The sequence below is a fragment of the Thalassophryne amazonica genome, chromosome 16 (genome assembly GCF_902500255.1).
Source record: "Thalassophryne amazonica chromosome 16, fThaAma1.1, whole genome shotgun sequence".
Lineage (NCBI taxonomy): Eukaryota > Metazoa > Chordata > Actinopteri > Batrachoidiformes > Batrachoididae > Thalassophryne > Thalassophryne amazonica.
The window spans coordinates 40,619,364-40,640,860 of NC_047118.1; the positions used below are offsets into that span (position 1 = coordinate 40,619,364).

The following is a 21,497-nucleotide window of genomic DNA, read 5'->3' on the forward strand; positions in this document are numbered from 1 at the left end:
CTTTTGGATAACCCATGTGAACAAAGAATAATTAGTTCCTCATTTTAAAGTTGATTTAAAATAAAAGGTTTGGCACAGTTTGTAGGTTTGCAGGATTAACCTATGTCAAAGAAAGGCATTAGATGGTTGATGCATACCCTACATGTTCAGCACACTGATATATAATTTTATATTCTAAATTATGAAGGCATATTAATAGCAATATACACTCTCTGGCCACTTTATTAGGTACACCTGTTTAATTTCTTAACACAAATAGCTAAAAGCCAATCAGATGGCAGAAACTCAGTGCATTTAGATATCTAGACATGGTGAAGACACCTTGCTGAAGTTCAAACCGAGCATCAGAATGGGTACAAAAGGGGACTTAAGTGACTTTGAACGGGACTTGGTTGTTGATGCCAGATGGGCTGGTCTTAGTATTTCACAAACTGCTGATCTACTGGGATCTTCATGCACAACCACCTCTAGGGTTTGAATGGCCAAAAAAGAGAAGATGCACAGTGAGCAGCAGTTGTGTGGATGAAATTGCCTTGTTGATGTCAGAGGAGAATGTTCAGACCGATTGATTGGGCGACTGCATGATGCTGTCATGTCACTGTGGACCAACATCTCTGAGGAATGTTTCCAACACCTTGTTGAATCTGTACCACGAAGAATTAAGGTACAACCCCAATTTCAATGAAGTTGGGACGTTGTGTGAAATGTAAATAAAAACAGAATACAATGATTTGCAAATCCTCTTCAACCTATATTCAATTGAATACACCACAAAGACAAGATAGTTAATAAAGCAAAGACAAAGAGTTCACTGCGATTCTGCACAGCACAAACAAATCTGGTGCAACCAGGCAGGACCAATTTGTAAAAAAGAAGAAATAACTGGTGCAGCACAGAAATAAGTACAAAAAGTCTTTAATAAGGTGCTGAAAAAAAATGTTCAAAAGGACTCTCACATCGAAACATCAGTCCCTTTGAACATTTTTTTTCAGCACCTTATTAAAGACTTTTTGCACTTATTTCTGTGCTGCACCAGTTATTTCTTCTTTTTTTACAAGATATTTAATGTTCAAACTGATAAACGTTTTTGTTTTTCTGCAATATTTGCTCATTTTGGAATGGATGCCTGCAACACATTTCAAAAAAGTTGGGATGGGGCAACAAAAGAATGGGAAAGTTGATGAATGCTCAAAGAGCACCTAATTCAAAACAGGTGGGTTTCATGATTGGGTATATAAAATGCATCCCCAAAATTCTCAGCCATTCACAAGCAAAGATGGGGCGAGGCTCACCACTTTGTGAACAGCTGCATGAAAAAATCGTCCAACAGTTTAAGAACAATGTACCTCATCATTCAATTGCATGGAATTTTAGCGATTCTATCATCTACAGTGCATAATATAATCAGAAGATTCAGAGAATCTGGAGAACTTTCTGCACGTAAGCGGCAAGGCCGAAAACCAACATTGATTGCCCGTGACCTTCGATCCCTCAGGCGGCACTGCATTAAAAACCAAGATCACCGTGTGAGCTCAGGAACACTTCAGAAAACCATTGTCAGTTAACACAGTTCGTCGCTACGTGTACAAGTGCAAGTAAAACCCTACCATGCAAAGCGAAAGCCATACATCAACAACATCCAGAAATGGCGCCTTCTCTGGGCCCAGGCTCATTTGAAATGGACAGACGCAAAGTGGAAAAGTGTGCTGTGGTCTGATTAGTCCACATTTCAAATTGTTTTTGGAAATCATGGACATCGTCTCCTCCAGACAAAAGAGGAAAAAGAACATCCAGATTGCTACCAGCGCAAAGTTCAAAAGCCAGCATCTGTGATGGTATGGGGGTGTGTTAGTGCCCATGGCATGGGCAAGTTACACATCTGTGATGGTACTATCAATGCTGAAAGGTACATCCACGTTTTGGAGCAACACATGCTGCCATCGAATGAACGCCTTTTTCAGGGACGTCCCTGCTTATTTCAGCAAGACAGTGCCAAGCCACATTCTGCCCATATTACAACATCATGACTTCACAGTGAAAGAGTGCGGGTACTAGACTGACCTGCCTGCAGTTCAGACCTGTCACCCATTGAAAATGTGGCGCATTATGAAGCGCAAAATACAACAACGGAGACCCTAGACTATTGAACAACTGAAGTCGTACATCAAGCAAGAATGGGAAAGAATTCCACCTACAAAGCTTCAACAATTAGTGTCCTCAGTTCCCAAATGCTTGAGTGTTGTTAGAATCAAAGGTGATGTAACACAGTGGTAAACATACCACTGTCCCAGCTTTTTTGAAATGATTTGCAGGCATCCATTTCAAAATGAGCAAATATTTGCACACAAAAAAAGTCTTCACTTCAGAAAACCATTGTCAGTTAACACAGTTCGTCACTGCATCTACAAGTGCCAAGTAAAACTCTACCATGCAAAGCAAAAGCCATACATCAACAACAACCAGAAACGCCTTCTCTGGGCCGGAGCTCATTAGAAATGGACAGACGCAAAGTGGAAAGGTGTGCTGTGGTCTGATGAGTCCACATTTGAAATTGTTTTTGGGAAATCATGGACATCATGTCCTCCGGACAAAAGAGGAAGAAGAACATCCAGATTGTTACCAGTGCAAAGTTCAAAAGCCAGCATCTGTGATGGTATGGGGCAGGGGTGTGTTAGTGCCCATGGCATGGGGAACTTATACATCTGTGATGACACCATCAATGCTGAAAGGTACATCCAGGTTTTGGAGCAACACATGCTGCCATCCAAGCAACGTCTTTTTCAGGGACGTCCCTGCTTATTTCAGCAAGACAATGCCAAGCCACATTCTGCACGTGTTACAACACCGTGGCTTCGTAGTAAAAGAGTGCAGTCCAGACTATTGAACAACTGAAGTCGTACATCAAGCAAGAATGGGAAAGAATTCCACCTACAAAGCTTCAACAGTTAGTGTCCTCAGTTCCCAAACACTTATTGAGTGTTGTTAGAAGGAAAGGTGATGTAACACAGTGGTAAACATACCACTGTCCCAGCTTTTTTGAAACGTGTTGCAGGCAGCCTTTTCAAAATGAGCAAATATTTGCACAAAAACAATAAAGTGTATCAGTTTGAACATTAAATATTTTGTTTTTGTGGTATATTCAATTGAATATAGGTTGAAGAGGATTTGCAAATCATTGTATTCTGTTTTTATTTACATTTTACACAACGCCCAACTTCATTGTAATTGGGGATGTAGTTCTGAAGTTAAAAGGGGCTCCAACCTGGTACTAGCAAGGTGTACCTAATAAAGTAGCCAGTGAGTATATGCAGGAACAACACATAGTCAGTGGCAGATCCAATCATACCAAATGATGGCTCGCTGTTTACTAATTAGTATAAAATTAGATCAGTATAAGGTTAGCTCATTGATGAGGCTATCGGGTTAGCCGGCTGCACTGTTTACCGGGCCAACAGGTGGAAACGTGTGTGTATACATAAACAATGAGTGGTGCACAACTGTGAACATCATTGGGACTCACTGCTCTCCAGATGTAGTGTCTGGAGAGCAGTGTCTTAATTTGCAGATTTATTTATAATGCAAACACCCCATTAGTGAGCAGAAGCTAACTGACTAATTAATATTATAGTACGAGGCACATAGAATTCAGGAGCAGACTACGTTTTGTACCAATGAACAAACGAAAATGTCAAGACAGAGCCAAACTTGCACATTTATTTCACTAAATGTAAATAACTTTTTAATTGATTTATACATTTTTAAAACCTTATAGTTAGCCTTACCTTAGCCTAACTGTGCGCCTCATTGTACTTCTGGCTGTTTGGCAAAGTGCAAATTTGAGTGCTAAGTAGTATGAAGGTTATAATGTCTCTCTCTATTCAAGAATGTATGAAGATATTCCCTATGTACCAGAACATGCTATTTTAGTTTGACAGTATGATTTATTAATTTCACTTTGGTAACACTGAGTACATCCCTCTCATTCAGATCCTCATCTTTTCTTGTTTTATGACTGTCGGCATCCAGCTTAATGGGGCATTACCACCACCTTCTGCTCCAGAGTGTGGATCAGACAGTATCTCTTTCAGATCACTCCACAGGAGCACATTGTTGTTGTTGTTTTTAAGTATATATGACTCTGAGTAGAGCCACTGCTTCTTCACATTAAAAGGAGCCAGATGAGGTGGTTTGGGAATGCGGCAGGATCCTCCAGGAAGAGTTAGAGAACTGATCTACTGCCACCCCAATCTGGACCCAGATAAAATGACTGAATGCTCTGTTTTTGTTGGTCTGACTGAGATTTTTGTTTTTTCATCCCAGGCTGTGCTGTTAGCTGACATCCTCCCAACGCTTATCATCAAGTTGGTTGCTCCCTTTGTAATCCACAAAGTGCCTTATGGGTAAGAGAATCCTGGCCATTACAAAACCCATTCTGAAAAGCTTTAGATCATTGCAACTTTTCTGCCTTTTACTCGAATAGTGCAAAATCTAAATCCATTTCACACATGAGGCTGGTTAATGATTAAAAACAATCAGTCTAGAACAGCAGAGATTTTACATTTAAATGTTTACTAGCATGTTGCCCGTGGGGATCCATGGGCTCTAGATTGGGTCCAGAATGTTTTTAGAAGCTTAGAACTCAGCAGTTTTTATAAGAACTCAACCCATTTTTTTCCTGTTACTTATGTAATTTTTGTAATGTTAATTTACTGTCTTAATGTATTTATAAATTGTGTTGTGAAAGTGTAGGAACACGGACCCACAACAGGGGGCGCAAATGAACGGACAATGGAGGAAGTCAAATAACAACACTTTACTGTTGTGAATAAGCACAACAAACACAGCAGATTACAATAATAGACAAAGAAGTCAATTCACAAAATGTGTCACGTGGGCAGGCTCGAAGATAAGAGACGTCTGTCCAAAGCAGAACCGGAACCACACGATTTCCTCTGCCACCGAGCCCCGGGAATACTGGAGCCGCCAAGTCCCGAACTCCCAGGTGGCCACTGCCTCCGCTTGTCGGATCTGGTACTGCTGGCGAGGAACAAAAACTGTTAAATGTGGGTGCGTTTGCACCCAGCAACACGTATGGTGGGAAAACCACCTCCACCTCTCGTCGGAAGAAATGTCTGCTATCCAACACACAAGGTAACAAAGTATTAATGTCAGAAAGACAACACAGTCGGCTGAGTACTTTACCTCCTTGGTAGAGCGATATCTCGGCAAAGAGGTGGAGATGTCGTCTTGCTGATATACCACTGCAGATCAGATGATTGGTGACAGCTGTCGTAGGTGATAAGTGACAGCTGTCACCCCGGCTGCTCCTGTGAGGCGGCAGCGCCCTCTGGTGCCTGGAGCCCGCACTCCAGGCAGGGTGCCCTCTGGTGGTGGTGGGCCAGCAGTACCTCCTCTTTAGCGGCCCACACAACAAATTGTTTAGGTTCTTATCATATACACATTAATATTATTTTATTTTTATTTCTATTTTATTTGATTTTTAAATGGACCACAATGGAAATTAGTGTTTTCACTCTCTTGTGTCATCCATGTATTTTTAACGTGTTTACAATTATATTAATGTACTTGCATTGAACTTACTAAATAAAATCACTCACACACACACTCACACTGTTAATATAAAGACGATTTATCGCACCCTGCTGGAATGGTGTGTTAGTCCAGAATGTAATTGGTAACATTAGCTAATATCCATATTTTCTCCAAAAATATTAGTCCTATCTACGTTCTGTTTTGGCAGCATTCATCCTTGACCAAAATGCATAAGCATGCCAAACGGCAAATGTCAGCTGTCCTCTGTTTGTCCGTAATCAAAGTTACACGCATGAACGCACAGGTTCTTGTCTTTTCTGCATTTTGCCGCAAGCAGGTGCTTCTAATTTTAGATATTCAGAAAAAGTGATGGCGGAAGACATCAAATGCAGTACACTTTTCAGTTGTGGTACCGGCAACATGAGACTTAACTACTAAATCAGCTGAACTACAAAAACACAATAAATCATAACACTAACAACACTGTTAAACTAACATGAACCCCAAACTCCCATGGTGCATTGCTGCACAATGTCTATTGTTTACTGGTTAGCTAAAATTGCTAATTTCTCCACAAATATTTGTGCCACAACTTTCTGTTTTTACAGCATTCATCCTTGACCCAAAATACATAAGCATACCAAGCGGCCAATGTCAGCTCTCTCAATGGCATGATTGCAGACACACACACACACACACATATACAGAGGCCACTTGGCTATTACAACCCCTGGCAAAAATTATGGAATCACCGGCCTCGGAGGATGTTCATTCAGTTGTTTAATTTTATAGAAAAAAAGCAGATCAGACATGACACAAAACTAAAGTCATTTCAAATGGCAACTTTCTGGCTTTAAGAAACACTATAAGAAATCAAGAAAAAAATAGTGGCAGTCAGTAATGGTTACTTTTTTAGACCAAGCAGAGGGAAAAAAAAAATATGGACTCACTCAATTCTGAGGAATAAATTATGGAATCACCCTGTAAATTTTCATCCCCAAAACTAACACCTGCATCAAATCAGATCTGCTTGTTAGTCTGCATCTAAAAAGGAGTGATCACACCTTGGAGAGCTGTTGCACCAAGTGGACTGACATGAATCATGGCTCCAACACGAGAGATGTCAATTGAAACAAAGGAGAGGATTATCAAACTCTTAAGAGGGTAAATCATCACGCAATGTTGCAAAAGATGTTGATTGTTCACAGTCAGCTGTGTCTAAACTCTGGACCAAATACAAACAATATGGGAAGGTTGTTAAAGGCAAACATACTGGTAGACCAAGGAAGACATCAAAGCGTCAAGACAGAAAACTTAAAACATGTCTCAAAAATCGAAAATGCACAACAAAACAAATGAGGAACGAATGGGAGGAAACTGGAGTCAACGTCTGTGACCGAACTGTAAGAAACCGCCTAAAGGAAATGAGATTTACATATAGAAACGCTAAACGAAAGCCATCACTAACACCTAAACAGAAAAAAACAAGGTTACAATGGGCTAAGGAAAAGCAATCGTGGACTGTGGATGACTGGATGAAAGTCATATTCAGTGTTGAATCTCGAATCTGCATTGGGCAAGGTGATGATGCTGGAACTTTTGCTTGGTGCCGTTCCAATGAGAGTTATAAAGATGACTGCCTGAAGAGAACATGTAAATTTCCACAGTCATTGATGATATGGGGCTGCATGTCAGGTAAAGGCACTGGGGAGATGGCTGTCATTACATCATCAATAAATGCACAAGTTTACGTTGATATTTTGGACACTTTTCTTATCCCATCAATTGAAAGGATGTTTGGGGATGATGAAATCATTTTTCAAGATGATAATGCATCTTGCCATAGAGCAAAAACTGTGAAAACATTCCTTGCAAAAAGACACAGGGTCAATGTCATGGCCTGCAAATAGTCCAGATCTTAATCCAATTGAAAATCTTTGGTGGAAGTTGAAGAAAATGGTCCATGACAAGGCTCCAACCTGCAAAGCTGATCTGGCAACAGCAATCAGAGAAAGTTGGAGCCAGATTGATGAAGAGTACTGTTTGTCACTCATTAAGTCCATGCCTCAGAGACTGCAAGCTGTTATAAAAGCCAGAGGTGGTGCAACAAAATACTAGTGATGTGTTGGAGCGTTCTTTTGTTTTTCATGATTCCATAATTTTTTCCTCAGAATTGAGTGAGTCCATATTTTTTTCCCTCTGCTTGGTCTAAAAAAGTAACTGTTACTGACTGCCACAATTTTTTTTCCTGATTTCTTATAGTGTTTCTTAAAGCCAGAAAGTTGCCATTTGAAATGACTTTAGTTTTGTGTCATGTCTGTGATCTGCTTTTTTTTTTCTACAAAATTAAACAACTGCATGAACATCCTCCGAGGCCGGTGATTCCATAATTTTTGCCAGGGGTTGTATAATATAGACAGACCTAAATGCACAATGTTTCTCAATTCCGTTGGTAATATAACAGTTTGTGTTTCAGTCAAAACCTTATCTCAACAAATTAGCTGTATTTTGGCCTTATTATTATGAATTATATACATGTACATAGGATTTCATATACAAGTTCATGTTTTTTATACAGAGTGCTGTGTGTTGATTAGCAGCAGAAAACACTGGCTACTCCACCATGTAGACAGAGTGAGACGACATGCACTTTTTTAGTGAGTCAAGTTTAACTGACTCATCAAAAAAATGCCTTTATCATGGTGATTCTTATCGGATTCCGGCAGAGTTCTTAACTATGCATCAATAGGATGCACAGCACATTTATCAGTGCGGCTTTTGAGGAAATCGCCACAGAAGCGGAGCACGAAGCGTGTACGACTGAATGATGAGCCTGCAAAAGTGCAGGCTCTCCACTCGTGATTTTTGCTGCAACTGCATCAAACTTAATGTAGTCATCACTCAAAAACAGGTCATATGACACAAAATCGCACTTGGGTAAATTTTGTTCATGTATTCCTATTTGTCGGGTGGGGGTGGGGGTGGGGGGTCTGTATGGATCACTGATCAGCTGTGATCAATTACACCACTATCTTTTAGTGATGCATGGGTCCATTCATGAGGGATCCAAACTCTCTTGATACTTTAGTTCATCGTGAACATCACTAGCTCCGCGAACAGACAAAATGATTCTTGCACAGGACATAACCAGCGCTGCTGTGCTGTCATCCACTGCATCCCCATTCACACCTTCATGGTAGTGCAGAGAGAAGAATTGGCAAACAGGAAAATGGATCAAATCTAGGCTCACGTTTCCCATATGCCTTCTGGCAAAATGCAGCTGAAATTTCTCATGTTCTTTTTTTTTTTTTTTTTTTTTTAAGAAAATCCTCTTCTACAAGACTTTATCATGAAGCTGTAGAACTGGTGATGCAACAGAAAAAATTGTACTATGTCCTCAAAAAATGTTCATATTTGAAAGTGAGGTGCAGACTGGCAGTCACTATTGCCTGACAGAGTTTGGTTCAGATCTGATCTGGATTGTGGATATTGTGGACATTTGAATTTAATATTGAAAAATCCATTTGGTGTACATTTTGCATTATATCGCAATCAAAAGTGCCTTAGTCACTCTCATTTTTCTGTTATGGATTTACCTAGACCACCAAAATTGGATGGAGGTTCGACTTTTATGCCTGTTTGTCTATCTTCCAGTTATTAGTCGGAAACCATATACCAAAAAGCAATGAAAAATTGTGCATAGCAGAGACAACCAATGTTCTGTGAAAATTATCTGAAAAGGAATCCAGAAACAAAAAAAGTTGAGAAAAAAAACCCTGCCACCACAAAAAGCTTTCATTCTAGTCCATGAACTAAATACATACTCCTGACATTTGATCACATCTAATTTAGCTGATGAAAAGCCACTTCTAACAGTACTTTGACCTTCAAAATATTTCCAAGGTTAAATTTTGTGAAATTGGAAACTCGTGTTGGCAGAGGTTTGAGCTTTATGAGTGCTGTGCTCTAGTTTTTAATATGTTTGCAAAAATTTCTAAAAGCTTTTTTCATGTTGTCATTATGGGGTGTTGTGAGTACAATTTTTAGTGGGAAAAATATTTGCTCCATTTGGAATAAGGCTGTAACATAACAAAATGTGGAAAAAGTGAAGCGCTGTGAATACATTCTGGAGGCACTGGATCCTGTACCTCTTTAGGTTCACATTCCAGCCTGGGTGACCTTCACTGAATGTCTCACTCCACATTTCCTGTCCATCTTTCACTGTCACTGTCAAAAAATAAACCAACAACAACAACAAAAAACTCTAAAAATTGTTCCCCTTCCCTAATAAAATATATATTAAAATAAATAAACATGCCATTTTCCTTTATCCCATACCACACTAATCATGTTTAACTACTTTTCTGCTCCTTGATCACTGGGAATACTTTTAATAATGATTTGAATAAATTTGATGGACAGAAGTTCATCTTGTAAGTGAACAAAGTTTCACAGAGTTCAAAGTTTCAAAGAGTTCAGAGTTTAAGTGTTTAATTTCAGACTGAATGTGGACTCCAATCAAACGTATGTGGGGGAAATGGTCATTTGTTAAACTAGCACAAGCGGAATTGTTATACACATAAAAATTTGATGAAACACGCTAATGGCGATTTTTATTTCCAGCTTCCGAGTGTTGTTCTGCGTCTTCATGGCGGGTTTAAGTTTTCTCCTCGTGTCCTTCTCCTCCGCTGTGTGGATGAGCATTCTGGGTAATCGCATCATTACATTTCTGTTATTTAATTTGTTTTCTTGTATCATATTAATGTATCTTCTTCAACTTTTGTAATTTATTGAAAGCAGTAAAATGGACAGTGGATCTGATAGCATTTGTGATCTTTCATTTGGTTTCACTTCCTGACAAACTGGTCTGCGTTCCACTTCGGGTTTATCATTAAAACTAATCTAAACACTTAATTTTCAGTGGACTGATAGATGTTTCCCACAGCAAGTCACAATGAGACTAACTTCCAATGAAGTTGGGACATTATGTAATATGTAAATAAAAACAGAACACAATGATTTGCAAATCCTCTTCAACCTATATTCATTTGAATACACCACAAAGACAAGATATTTAATGTTCAAACTGATAGACTTTATTGTTTTTGTGCAAATATTTGCTCATTTTGAAATGGATGCCTGCAACACGTTTCAAAAAAGCTGGGACAGTGATATGTTTACCACTGTGTTACATCACCGTTCCTTCTAACAACACTCAATAAGCATTTGGGAACTGAGGACACTAATTGTTGAAGCTTTGTAGGTGGAATTCTTTCCCATTCTTGCTTGATGTACAACTTCAGTTGTTCGACAGTCCGGGGTCTCCGTTGTCGTATTTTGCACTTCATAATGCACCACACATTTTCAATGGGCGACAGGTCTGGACTGCAGGCAGTCTAGTACCTGCACTCTTTTATTACGACACGTGCAGAATGTGGCTTGGCATTGTCTTGGTGAAATAAGGAGGAACGTCCCTGAAAAAAAATGTTGCTTAGATGGCAGCATGTGTTGCTCCAAAACCTGGATGTACCTTTCAGCATTGATGGCACCATCACAGATGTATACGTTGTCCATGCCATGGGCACTAACACACCCCCATACCATCACAGATGCTGGCTTTTGGACTTTGCACTGGGAACAATCTGGATGTTCTTTTTCCTCTTTTGTCCGGAGGACATGACGTCCATGATTTCCAAAAACAGCTTAAAATGTGGGCTCATCAGACCACAGCACACCTTTTCACTTTGCATCTGTCCATTTCAAATGAGCTCGGGTCCAGAGAAGGCGGCGGCGTTTCTGGATGTTGCTGATGTATGGCTTTTGCTTTGCATGGTACAGTTTTACTTGGCACTTGTAGATGTAGCGACGAACTGTGTTAACTGACAATGGTTTTCTGAAGTGTTCCTGAGCCCACACTGTAAGATCCTTTACACAATGTTGTCGGTTTTGAATGCAGTGCCATCTGAGGGATCGAAGGTCACGGGCATTCAGTGTTGTTTTTCGGCCTCGCCACGTATGTGTAGAAAGTTCTCCAGATTCTCTGAATCATCTGATTATATTATGAACTGTAGATGATGGAATCCCTAAATTCCTTGCAATTGAACATTGAGAAACATTGTTCTTAAACTGTTGGACTGTTTTTTTTCACACAGTTGTTCACAAAGTAATGATCCTCACCCCATCTTTGCTTGTGAATGGCTGAGCCTTTTGGGGATGCTCCTGTTATGCCCAATCATGACACTTACCTGTTTCGAATTAGGTGTTCTTTGAGCATCCATCAACTTTCCCAGTCTTTTGTTGCCCCGTCCCAACTTTTTTGAAACGTGTTGCAGGCATCCATTCCAAAATGAGCAAATATTTGCACAGAAACAAAAAAGTCTGTCAGTTTGAACATTATATATCTTGTCTTTGTGGTGTATTCAATTGAATATAGGTTGAAGAGGATTTGCAAATCATTGTATTCTGTTTTTATTTACATTTTACACAACGTCCCGACTTCATTAGAATTATGGTTGTACTGTTTCTCATACAATTTTGATTTATAAAGGAAAGAATCAATGTATAAAAAACAGGACAACCCTAATTCTAACTTGATATGTCAAGTTAATGCGCGTATTTTCAAACAAATTTTAATTTTCTACCTTAGTTTTTAATGTCTTTTTTCCTTTTTTTTAAATCATATTTTTATAACAATATTTTATATGGACAGTATTTTATTGTCTTTCTACTTTGTCATATTTTTTTATGTTTAAATTGAAAGTGCTCCATGAAGAAATGTTAAACCTTGCTGTTATTGTTATTTCCTGTGCTATGAAACTGAAACACTAAAACATGTTAATGATGTGTCTGATAAGGCACAATAGCTGGTAATACTGATTAGACTGTTGAACACATAAATTTCGCAAAAAAACAGTTTGAAGTAAAATGTGGACAGCATTAAATTGGTCGTGACGGAATACAAAAAGACTATTAAATCAAAAATGGCAGTGCTGCAAACAAGAACCAAACTATGAGCATTAACTGCTGGTATAGAGTGCATCTATAATCTTGTATACTGTATGTTTCAGAATATAAATTGCAGGGGGATTTATTTTTTACTACTGTGACTTATATACTGAAAAATCCTCTGTTGTGTGTTATTCATAATTAAATTATAGTAACTATTTATAGAGGACTTTCACGGGAATCAAAGCACTAAACTAAATAAGCTCCAATAATAAAAAATAAATAAATGCTAATATAAGAAGTACACAACAACAATGCACAAAAATCCCAAATTAATGAGCTGATGATACAGAAAAAAGTGTAAATTGTACAACAGTGCGACATATATATATGGGTCTTTCCTTTTCAAGAGGACTTTTTTAACAGGTGTGACTTATACTCGGGAAAATATAGTACAGTATAAAATTCATGTCTGTGTAAAAACCTTCACATTGTCTGTCAGAGTCCAAAAACAGTTATGTTATTGTCTAGAATACATGGAATACCTTGATTATGTACATTAGTTGAGAATAACTTAATAAAAGCACTGAAATCATGTACTTGTGTACTTGATGATCTCTACTTTTGCATGACGTGAATGTCCCCTGGTGGCATTTATGTGAATTAATCTTTAATATACAACCCCTGGCAAAAATTATGGAATCACCGGCCTCGGAGGATGTTCATTCAGTTGTTTAATTTTGTAGAAAAAAAGCAGATCACAGACATGACACAAAACTAAAGTCATTTCAAATGACAACTTTCTGGCTTTAAGAAACACTATAAGAAATCAAGAAAAAAAGATTGTGGCAGTCAGTAACGGTTACTTTTTTAGACCAAGCAGAGGAAAAAAATATGGAATCACTCAATTCTGAGGAAAAAATTATGGAATCACCCTGTAAATTTTCATCCCCAAAACTAACACCTGCATCATATCAGCTCTGCTCGTTAGTCTGCATCTAAAAAGGAGTGAACACACCTTGGAGAGCTGTTGCACCAAGTGGACTGACATGAATCATGGCTCCAACACGAGAGATGTCAATTGAAACAAAGGAGAGGATTATCAAACTCTTAAAAGAGAGTAAATCATCATGCAATGTTGCAAAAGATGTTGGTTGTTCACAGTCAGCTGTGTCTAAACTCTGGACTAAATACAAACAACATGGGAAGGTTGTTAAAGGCAAACATACTGGTAGACCAAGGAAGACATCAAAGCGTCAAGACAGAAAACTTAAAGCAATATGTCTCAAAAATCGAAAAATGTACAACAAAACAAATGAGGAACGAATGGGAGGAAACTGGAGTCAAACAGAAAAAAAACAAGGTTACAATGGGCTAAGGAAAAGCAATTGTGGACTGTGGATGACTGCATGAAAGTCATATTCAGTGATGAATCTCGAATCTGCATTGGGCAAGGTGATGATGCTGGAACTTTTGTTTGGTGCCTTTCCAGTGAGATTTATAAAGATGACTGCCTGAAGAGAACATGTACATTTCCACAGTCATTGATGATATGGGGCTGCATGTCAGGTAAAGGCACTGGGGAGATGGCTGTCATTACATCATCAATAAATGCACAAGTTTATGTTGATATTTTGGACAATTGAAAGGATGTTTGGGGATGATGAAATCATTTTTCAAGATGATAATGCATCTTGCCATAGAGCAAAAACTGCAAAAACATTCCTTGCAAAAAGACACATAGGGTCAATGTCATCACATAGGGTCAATGTCAATGAGCAGATCTGATTTGATGCAGGTGTGAATTTGGGGGATGAAAATTTACAGGGTGATTCCATAATTTTTTCCTCAGAATTGAGTGATTCCATATTTTTTTCCTCTGCTTGGTCTAAAAAAGTAACCGTTACTGACTGCCACAATCTTTTTTTCTTGATTTCTTATAGTGTTTCTTAAAGCCAGAAAGTTGCCATTTGAAATGACTTTAGTTTTGTGTCATGTCTGTGATCTGCTTTTTTTCTACAAAATTAAACAACTGAATGAACATCCTCCGAGGCCGGTGATTACATAATTTTTGCCAGGGGTTGTATTAGTTCACGCAATCGCCAATAGGATGCAAAAATGCATAATCTTACCAAGTACGTACATTTGCCTTCTTGTCTAAATATCTAATAAATACTTAATATAAGACAAAATAACTTAACAAATACAATGTCAGTAAAATCTAAGAACTTGTTTCTAGATAAAGCATCCCAAAAATCTTAGTAAGTGAAAGAGTGTTGGAAATATCTTGTTTTGGGTCTCTCTCTTTTTTCTTTTTTTCTTTTTTGACTTTCCATAAAGTTTTATGCTTCCTAACATTAGAAAAATAATCCTCCAAATGAGTTTCCTCAGCTAATGTCAATACCTTATTTTTATCCTATTGGTTTTTGTTTGTTTGCTTGCTTTTAACAAGTATGTAATTGAGATGAGGTCTAAATCTAGACTACAAATTGCACATATACTTGGGAAGATTTTGCAGTGAATATATTAACACATTTGTTTATCTGTAATCTGAATCCTAAAAGTAATTTATTTGTCACACAGGAAAATGCATTTTTTTTGTCCTCTTCTGGTAATTTTCTGCACTTTCTTAGGTTTTCAAAGAACCCTGGTCCTTGGTTCACTTCAGTCACTCTGTCATTGTACTTCCAGGTGTGATCTTTGCCAGTATCGGTGCAGGGCTGGGAGAACTGTCTTTCCTCTCTCTCACTGCCTTCTTCAGCAGGTAAAAATAATTTTCTTAACATCATAATTAGCAGCTACATATGAAGCGTTTCATTCCCGCCCATACGCAGCAACGTGCCGACTCCAGAAACAGTTTTTCTTGTTCACCAAAGCCAATCCCACTTTATTACTCCATCTTTGGGCCATGAACATCTTCAAATGTCTTTTTTTTGAATGAGTTATTTCAACAAACTGTCTATTGCACTTGTCCCTGCCCAGTCATTAACCTCCACAGTATTTCCTGTTGTTTGCTGTATTTTCAGTCTTTTGCAAAAACAAACAACGTGTCACTAAAAATTAAACCAAACTCAGCAAGTTTGCTGTCCAAAGAACAATCCCAAAATCCCTGAATTCATGAGCAACTTTAATAATAGCACATTACGCCAATGTCACAAACAGCACCATCAAAAAAAAAAATCAATCTTTCAACACTGTGCTTCAGGTGAAGCTGTTTGACACAATTACACTGTTTTCCAATATAATTCATAAGTTTTTCAGTTGGTGTTCTGCTTTCCACATGGACTTATTTAGCGTATATTATTTTGAGCTAAGCGTCATGTAGCGGGCGAAGCTCACTCATAGTACAGGGCGTCCTAAACAGGAAGTGCCAAAATTGAAGTCCACAGTAAAACAGGAAATGTTCAAATGTGAAACACTTCCTGGATTGACAGACAAGATCCCATGGAATCTCACGGGAACTCAGTGGCAAGCTCACATTCAAACAGGAAGTGCTAAATTCTCAGTCACAGTGAAACAGGAAATATCAAATGTTGAACACTTCCTGGCATGGGTGGAGCTAGAGTGGAGGCCGGGGTTTCACTGGACTCCCCTGAAATCTGATTGGACACAGATGATTGACATGTCACAGCACTACACGTCTGGTTGAAAGACCTGCATTTTCAAATCAGTGAGTCACATTGACTGCTAGGTTCCTCCTGTCCAGTAGTTTGTGCTGTGTACCACAAAAAGTTCAAATCCACCTTAGTAGAAGAAGAAAAATGTTTGCTTCAGATTTGAACTGAACACGTCGTTTGAACTATGGACTTCTAATCACACCAAACTTACATTGGTGAGTAAACGACCGTATTTTATGGCAGAAATGAGGTCCAGGTTGATAAAAGCAGCATTTCTGCTTTAATTTGGGTTGCCTAACAGACAGCAGCTGGTTCATGCTCTGTTGGCTTATTAGTGCAGCAGATAACTGAAACAATCCTTCAAACGGTGATACAAGCATCAAACTTAGCACAAATACAGCTGGAGCAAAATTAATGGAGCAACTTTAATTTTTGACCCCTGTACAAACTGAAACTGACCTTTGTCACCATTCTTGCTGCTTTTACCTCATAACTCCATAACATTCAGTCACAGATTGTCCAAACTATACCTTTTTGGAATTTTTATGATCAGGCAAATAATGTGGTGTAGTTTTCTATATGATTGGAGCATCTTTTAATTTTGACCCCTGTCTGGTTCTTCATTTGAGCCCTACCTGGCTGCCTATTGACAATTCAAGTGGCCAATAAGGTTTTTTTTTAAGCATTAATGTCTATGGGTTATTTATGCCAAATTTGATGCTTGTATCACCATTTGCAGGATTCCACTCTAAATATTCTCTTATCTGCTGCACTATATATGAGATGTAAGATGTTGCTCCTCAGTGTTTCTCCACTGCCCTCAAAAGTATTAGAACACTTGGTATTTCACACATTTTAATGTTTATTCCATTTCAAATACATTTTTTTCTAAAATTATCTTCCTTAACTCAAACTGAAAGCAAATCTCTACAACTTGATATAAATTAATTAAAAAAATATAAAATCCAGTCATGTAGAGGAGGATTTTCTTAAAAAGAAGACCTGAAAGTTCAGCTACAATTTGACAGAAAGTACATTTGAGATGAAAGCCTAGAATTGATGTTTTGGTGAAAGAAACTTTTGTATTTCTTCATAATTGATGTAAATAAAGTGCAAGACATATTCAGTGACTTGGAAATGTTCATGTTTCCATCCCCTGACTTGTCTAAAGAAAACTGGCAATAAAACTGATTATTATTTACAGGTTTTATCAAGTTTTAGAGATAATCAGTTTGAATTTGAGGAAGATAATTTCAGAAATTTTTATTCTTTATTTTTTTTTGTATTTCTTGTATTTAAAATGGCATAAACAAATTAAAATGTGTGAAATTCCAAGTGTTCCAATACTTTCGGAGGGCACAGTATCCTAACCTTATGATGAGTGCAAAATGAGTGTGATATTATTACCATTTTGTTTAAGAATGTTTAATTTTCACTGTTGCTGCACTTTGTGTCAAATCATAGTCATATTGTATATCATATTGATATGAAAATTCAGTAAGGTATATCTTCTATTATACATTCCAAATCTAAGGTGTAATTCTACTAGTGTTTACTAAGGTACATCTAAATATCTTTAAAGAAAAAAAAGAGAGTAGAGCCACTTAGGTGTCTGGTTTTGAGAACCAGGCATGGTAGGTTGAAAAGCTTTTATATCCCCTGGGAACTCTCCCTACCCGCCTAAGCAGCTCAAGAATATGGACAGCATGTATATAAGTGACATTTACATGACAATTTATATGACAATATTGAGATACAATAATTTGGCCATATTGTACAGCTCGACTGTCAACTAGCTGAAAATTCTGAATATTAATTTACATCTACATTAAAAAATGCTTAAAGTGGCAGGGAGTTAAGAGGGCTGTAATTTGGGGGCTCAGCTCAAAAGCAAAAAAAAAAGAAAAATTATTTAAAAAGTGGGGAGTATGGAAGGTGGGTCCCCCCCCTCGGGTCCCCCCAGAAGCTGAAAGGTTTTTGCCATGCTAATACTCCCCTGAAGCATTTACTCAGAATAAAGTCTGAAGGACCTAAATGACATGCTGCCGAGCTTCGCTCATTCATGTCTGTGACATATGCATATTAAGAATCAGCTCCTCCTATTCTTAGAACTGAAGGGTCTGCTTTGGGGCATGGTCCTGCTCACTGTGCTGTGCTGTCTTCTTACTTCCTCTTTTTCCTGAAATGACACTTGTGCTTAAACTGATAAGAAGTTGTTTTGGGCAAAAAACTGCCAACTGAAGGACTGTCAGCAAGTCTTATCACCACCGTTATACCACAGAAATATTTGCACATCTCAGAGTTGCACAACATTCTGACAAGTTTAATCTTCTCATCTTGCTGACAGAAGAATTGAAAGGTTTTAGTCATGCTCATGCTCCCAAGAACAATTTTACTGAAAAAAGTCTGAAGGACCTAAAGGACATAGTTAGATGGTGAGGAGCTTTTCCAGGCATGTGAGAGGCAAATAAAGAGAAATGCCTAAAGAGGAGGGGGGGTCTGTGGGGGCTCCACCCCCCAGTAGCTGAAAGGTTTTTGCCATGCTAATGCTTCCCTGAAGCATTTACTCAAAATAAAGTCTGAAGGACCTAAATAACATGGTGAGATGTTGACGAGCTTTGCTTGTTCATGTCTGTGACATATGCATATTATAGAACAAGCACAATCTGAGATTTCTGACATCCGCCAAGGGTTGACGAGAACTCAGAATAATAGATATGTGATTCACATCGTGACCCGGACTTTACCTGGATCTGGATTCCACATCATAATGCAGTAATTGCACACTGATCCAGAATGGTCCAGATGTTGCAAGGTGATATTTAATTCACAAACTGAAACAAAATAGTGTCTTTCTAATCTAGGTTTTACATTGTGATGTCGTGTCCGTGAAGTAGTTTTGATGTAATCCTTAAAAGTCTACAAAGTGAAATCCTGATCCAGAATCCGGATCAAGATCACTCCCAAAGTTTAATGGAGTCTTCCAAGGCCTAACACCAGTGTGTGGTGAAAATTTGGTGAAAATCCGTAAAGTACTTTTGATGTCATCCTCAAAATCCAACAAAATGAAGCGTACAAATTTAAATCGTGAACCACAATCCAGATCTGGATCACCTCCAAAATGTAATGGAGTCTTCATGGCCTAATATGTATCTCTGGTGCAAATATTGTCAAATGCATGCAGTAGTTTTGACGTAATCCTGCTAACTAACAGACAGACAAATAAATAAACGCCAGTGATTTTATTACGTCCTTGGCGGATGTAAATTAACAACCAAGTATCTTTTAAAGGGGGCATTTTGTTATTTTTGTGTCAAATTGATATAAGATAATGAAGCACATTAAGATGTCATTTTGCAGCCCTTGGCACAAGACCTCAAGATGATAATCAAATGTGGTTTGGAGAAAGTTTGTTTGTTATCCCTGTAAATATGATATTTATTTAGAAATGGCAGTGCTTGAGCTTCATGTGTATTTATTCATAACTTTATATGCAATAAACACATAAGAATTGAATGTCTTAAAATTTAACTTGACATTAGAAATCAGATTAAAAATTAGAAACACATATCAACAAACAATATGCAAAATTTAGCATCTCTATCAAACCCACACTATGACCACGTCACCATCAAGATCTGCACGAAAGTACATAATATAATTTTAATCATTACATACATACTGTGATTGCATGCAGGTGGAAGTGGAGGGGAATTAAAGAAAAAAATGCATAAACATTTATTTATTTTTGCCCTTTGTTGTAATTTTGCAAAGTTGGAAAAAACTATTAACATTTACATATTTATTTGTTTATTTTAAGGTGCCTGTATTATTTCATAAGATTTATAAAATTCTGGGGGGAAATGCAGTATATGATAATTTTTGTAAAGGTGGTGCTGGAAACGCTTCTGCATCAAACGCTACACCAAAAATGCTAACAGGTTGTGTCTTGGCCCATGTGCTGCTCCTCTACTACATGTAATGAAAATCAGTCCATACTGTGTACAACACAGTTATTTAATTGACAAGCAAGATATCAAAGTGAAACTGGTAGAACAATTCGTTGTCTATCGCGGCACCAACTTGTTTTCACCTGCAATTTCAGGTGTGTGCACAATCGCCTTTGACGTAACACGTGTTTGAAACAATGTGCTGTTATTGAATTACTCGAGGTGGATGGATGTGCATCCATGGGCATTATTGACGAATGAGTGTTGTTTATGGCCATGCCTGTTTGGGCGTTAGTACAGTCAGGAGGTGGGCAAGGAGTCTGAAGGGTGGAAATCCAGCAATGACAAGTCTGCATGACCAGGCCCACGGGGGGCGCCACATAACAACCACAGATACACACCATCAAGAGAGGGTTTACGAGTTCCGACCAAATATGTGGATACTTTGCTAAAGCTGCCCATACTTGAAGCATATTCACCCTGGAAAAGATGCACTTCTTCAGCATGACAACCACACACGAGTCAACAAACACAGAATGTATTACAGGGGCTCAAATCTCACTATACCCAGCGTAAAGTCCGGATCTCGCGCCCTTCTACTTTTTCCCTTTTGCCGAGACAAGACACCTGATTTCTTCATAGATGGGACACGCAAAGTTGTCTGACATACTGCAAGATAGAGAACATTACAAGCTTTAAGCTTATATGCAAACTTTTCAGCCGGCCCTCATATGTTTGTGTAATCCTGGCGATAAATGAACAAATCAAAAGACAGGAGAAAGAAAACACAATCTTCTTGTTAAAGGTAATTAATTCAATTTAAAATGAAATTACTCACTTATCTTCAACTGCTTACTCCAATTATGGGTCACAGGGTTGCTGGAGCCTATCCCAGCCATCATAGGGCGTGAGGCGGGGTACACCCTGGACAGGACGCCAGTTTGTCACAGGGCCACTTATAGACAAACAGACACATTCACACCTGCACGCACACACCTACGGACAATTTAAAGTTTCCAATCTACCTAACCTGCATGTCTTTAGATGTGGGAGGAAGCGGAGGCACCTGGAGGGAACCCACACAAACACAGGGAGAACATGTAAACTTGACACAGAAAGGCCACAGGTGGGAATCAATCTCATGAAAATTCAGTAAGGTATATCTTATATATTATATTCCAATTCTAAGGTGGACTGCGCTACCCTAAAATTAAATTACATTAATTAAAATTAAATTCACTTAATTTTATCTGAATTTATTTTAAATCTAAATACATTTAATTCAAATATAATTAAATATTCTGTCATACTTGGTTTCAAAATATTGTTTTCCATTGATTGATTCATATCTCGTCAGGTATTTGACTGTCCACATGTTTGTCTGTGTGTTGGTCAGGTTAATGTGTCTTTGTAATGTGCTGTTTTTGGTTCC

At 38.2% G+C, this 21,497-nt stretch overlaps 1 protein-coding gene across 3 annotated transcripts in view; it reads left to right on the top strand.

Moving 5' to 3' along the window:
* The window catches only part of cln3 (CLN3 lysosomal/endosomal transmembrane protein, battenin), a 33,373-nt gene that overhangs the window by 2,895 nt on the left and 8,981 nt on the right, over nt 1–21,497 (top strand). For all 3 annotated transcript variants that reach the window (XM_034189695.1, XM_034189694.1, XM_034189693.1), the window contains exons 5-7: nt 4,321–4,400; nt 10,177–10,262; nt 15,190–15,262. In XM_034189695.1, the coding sequence (XP_034045586.1) occupies nt 4,321–4,400; nt 10,177–10,262; nt 15,190–15,262 (239 nt within the window). The remainder of the gene's footprint in view (nt 1–4,320; nt 4,401–10,176; nt 10,263–15,189; nt 15,263–21,497) is intronic.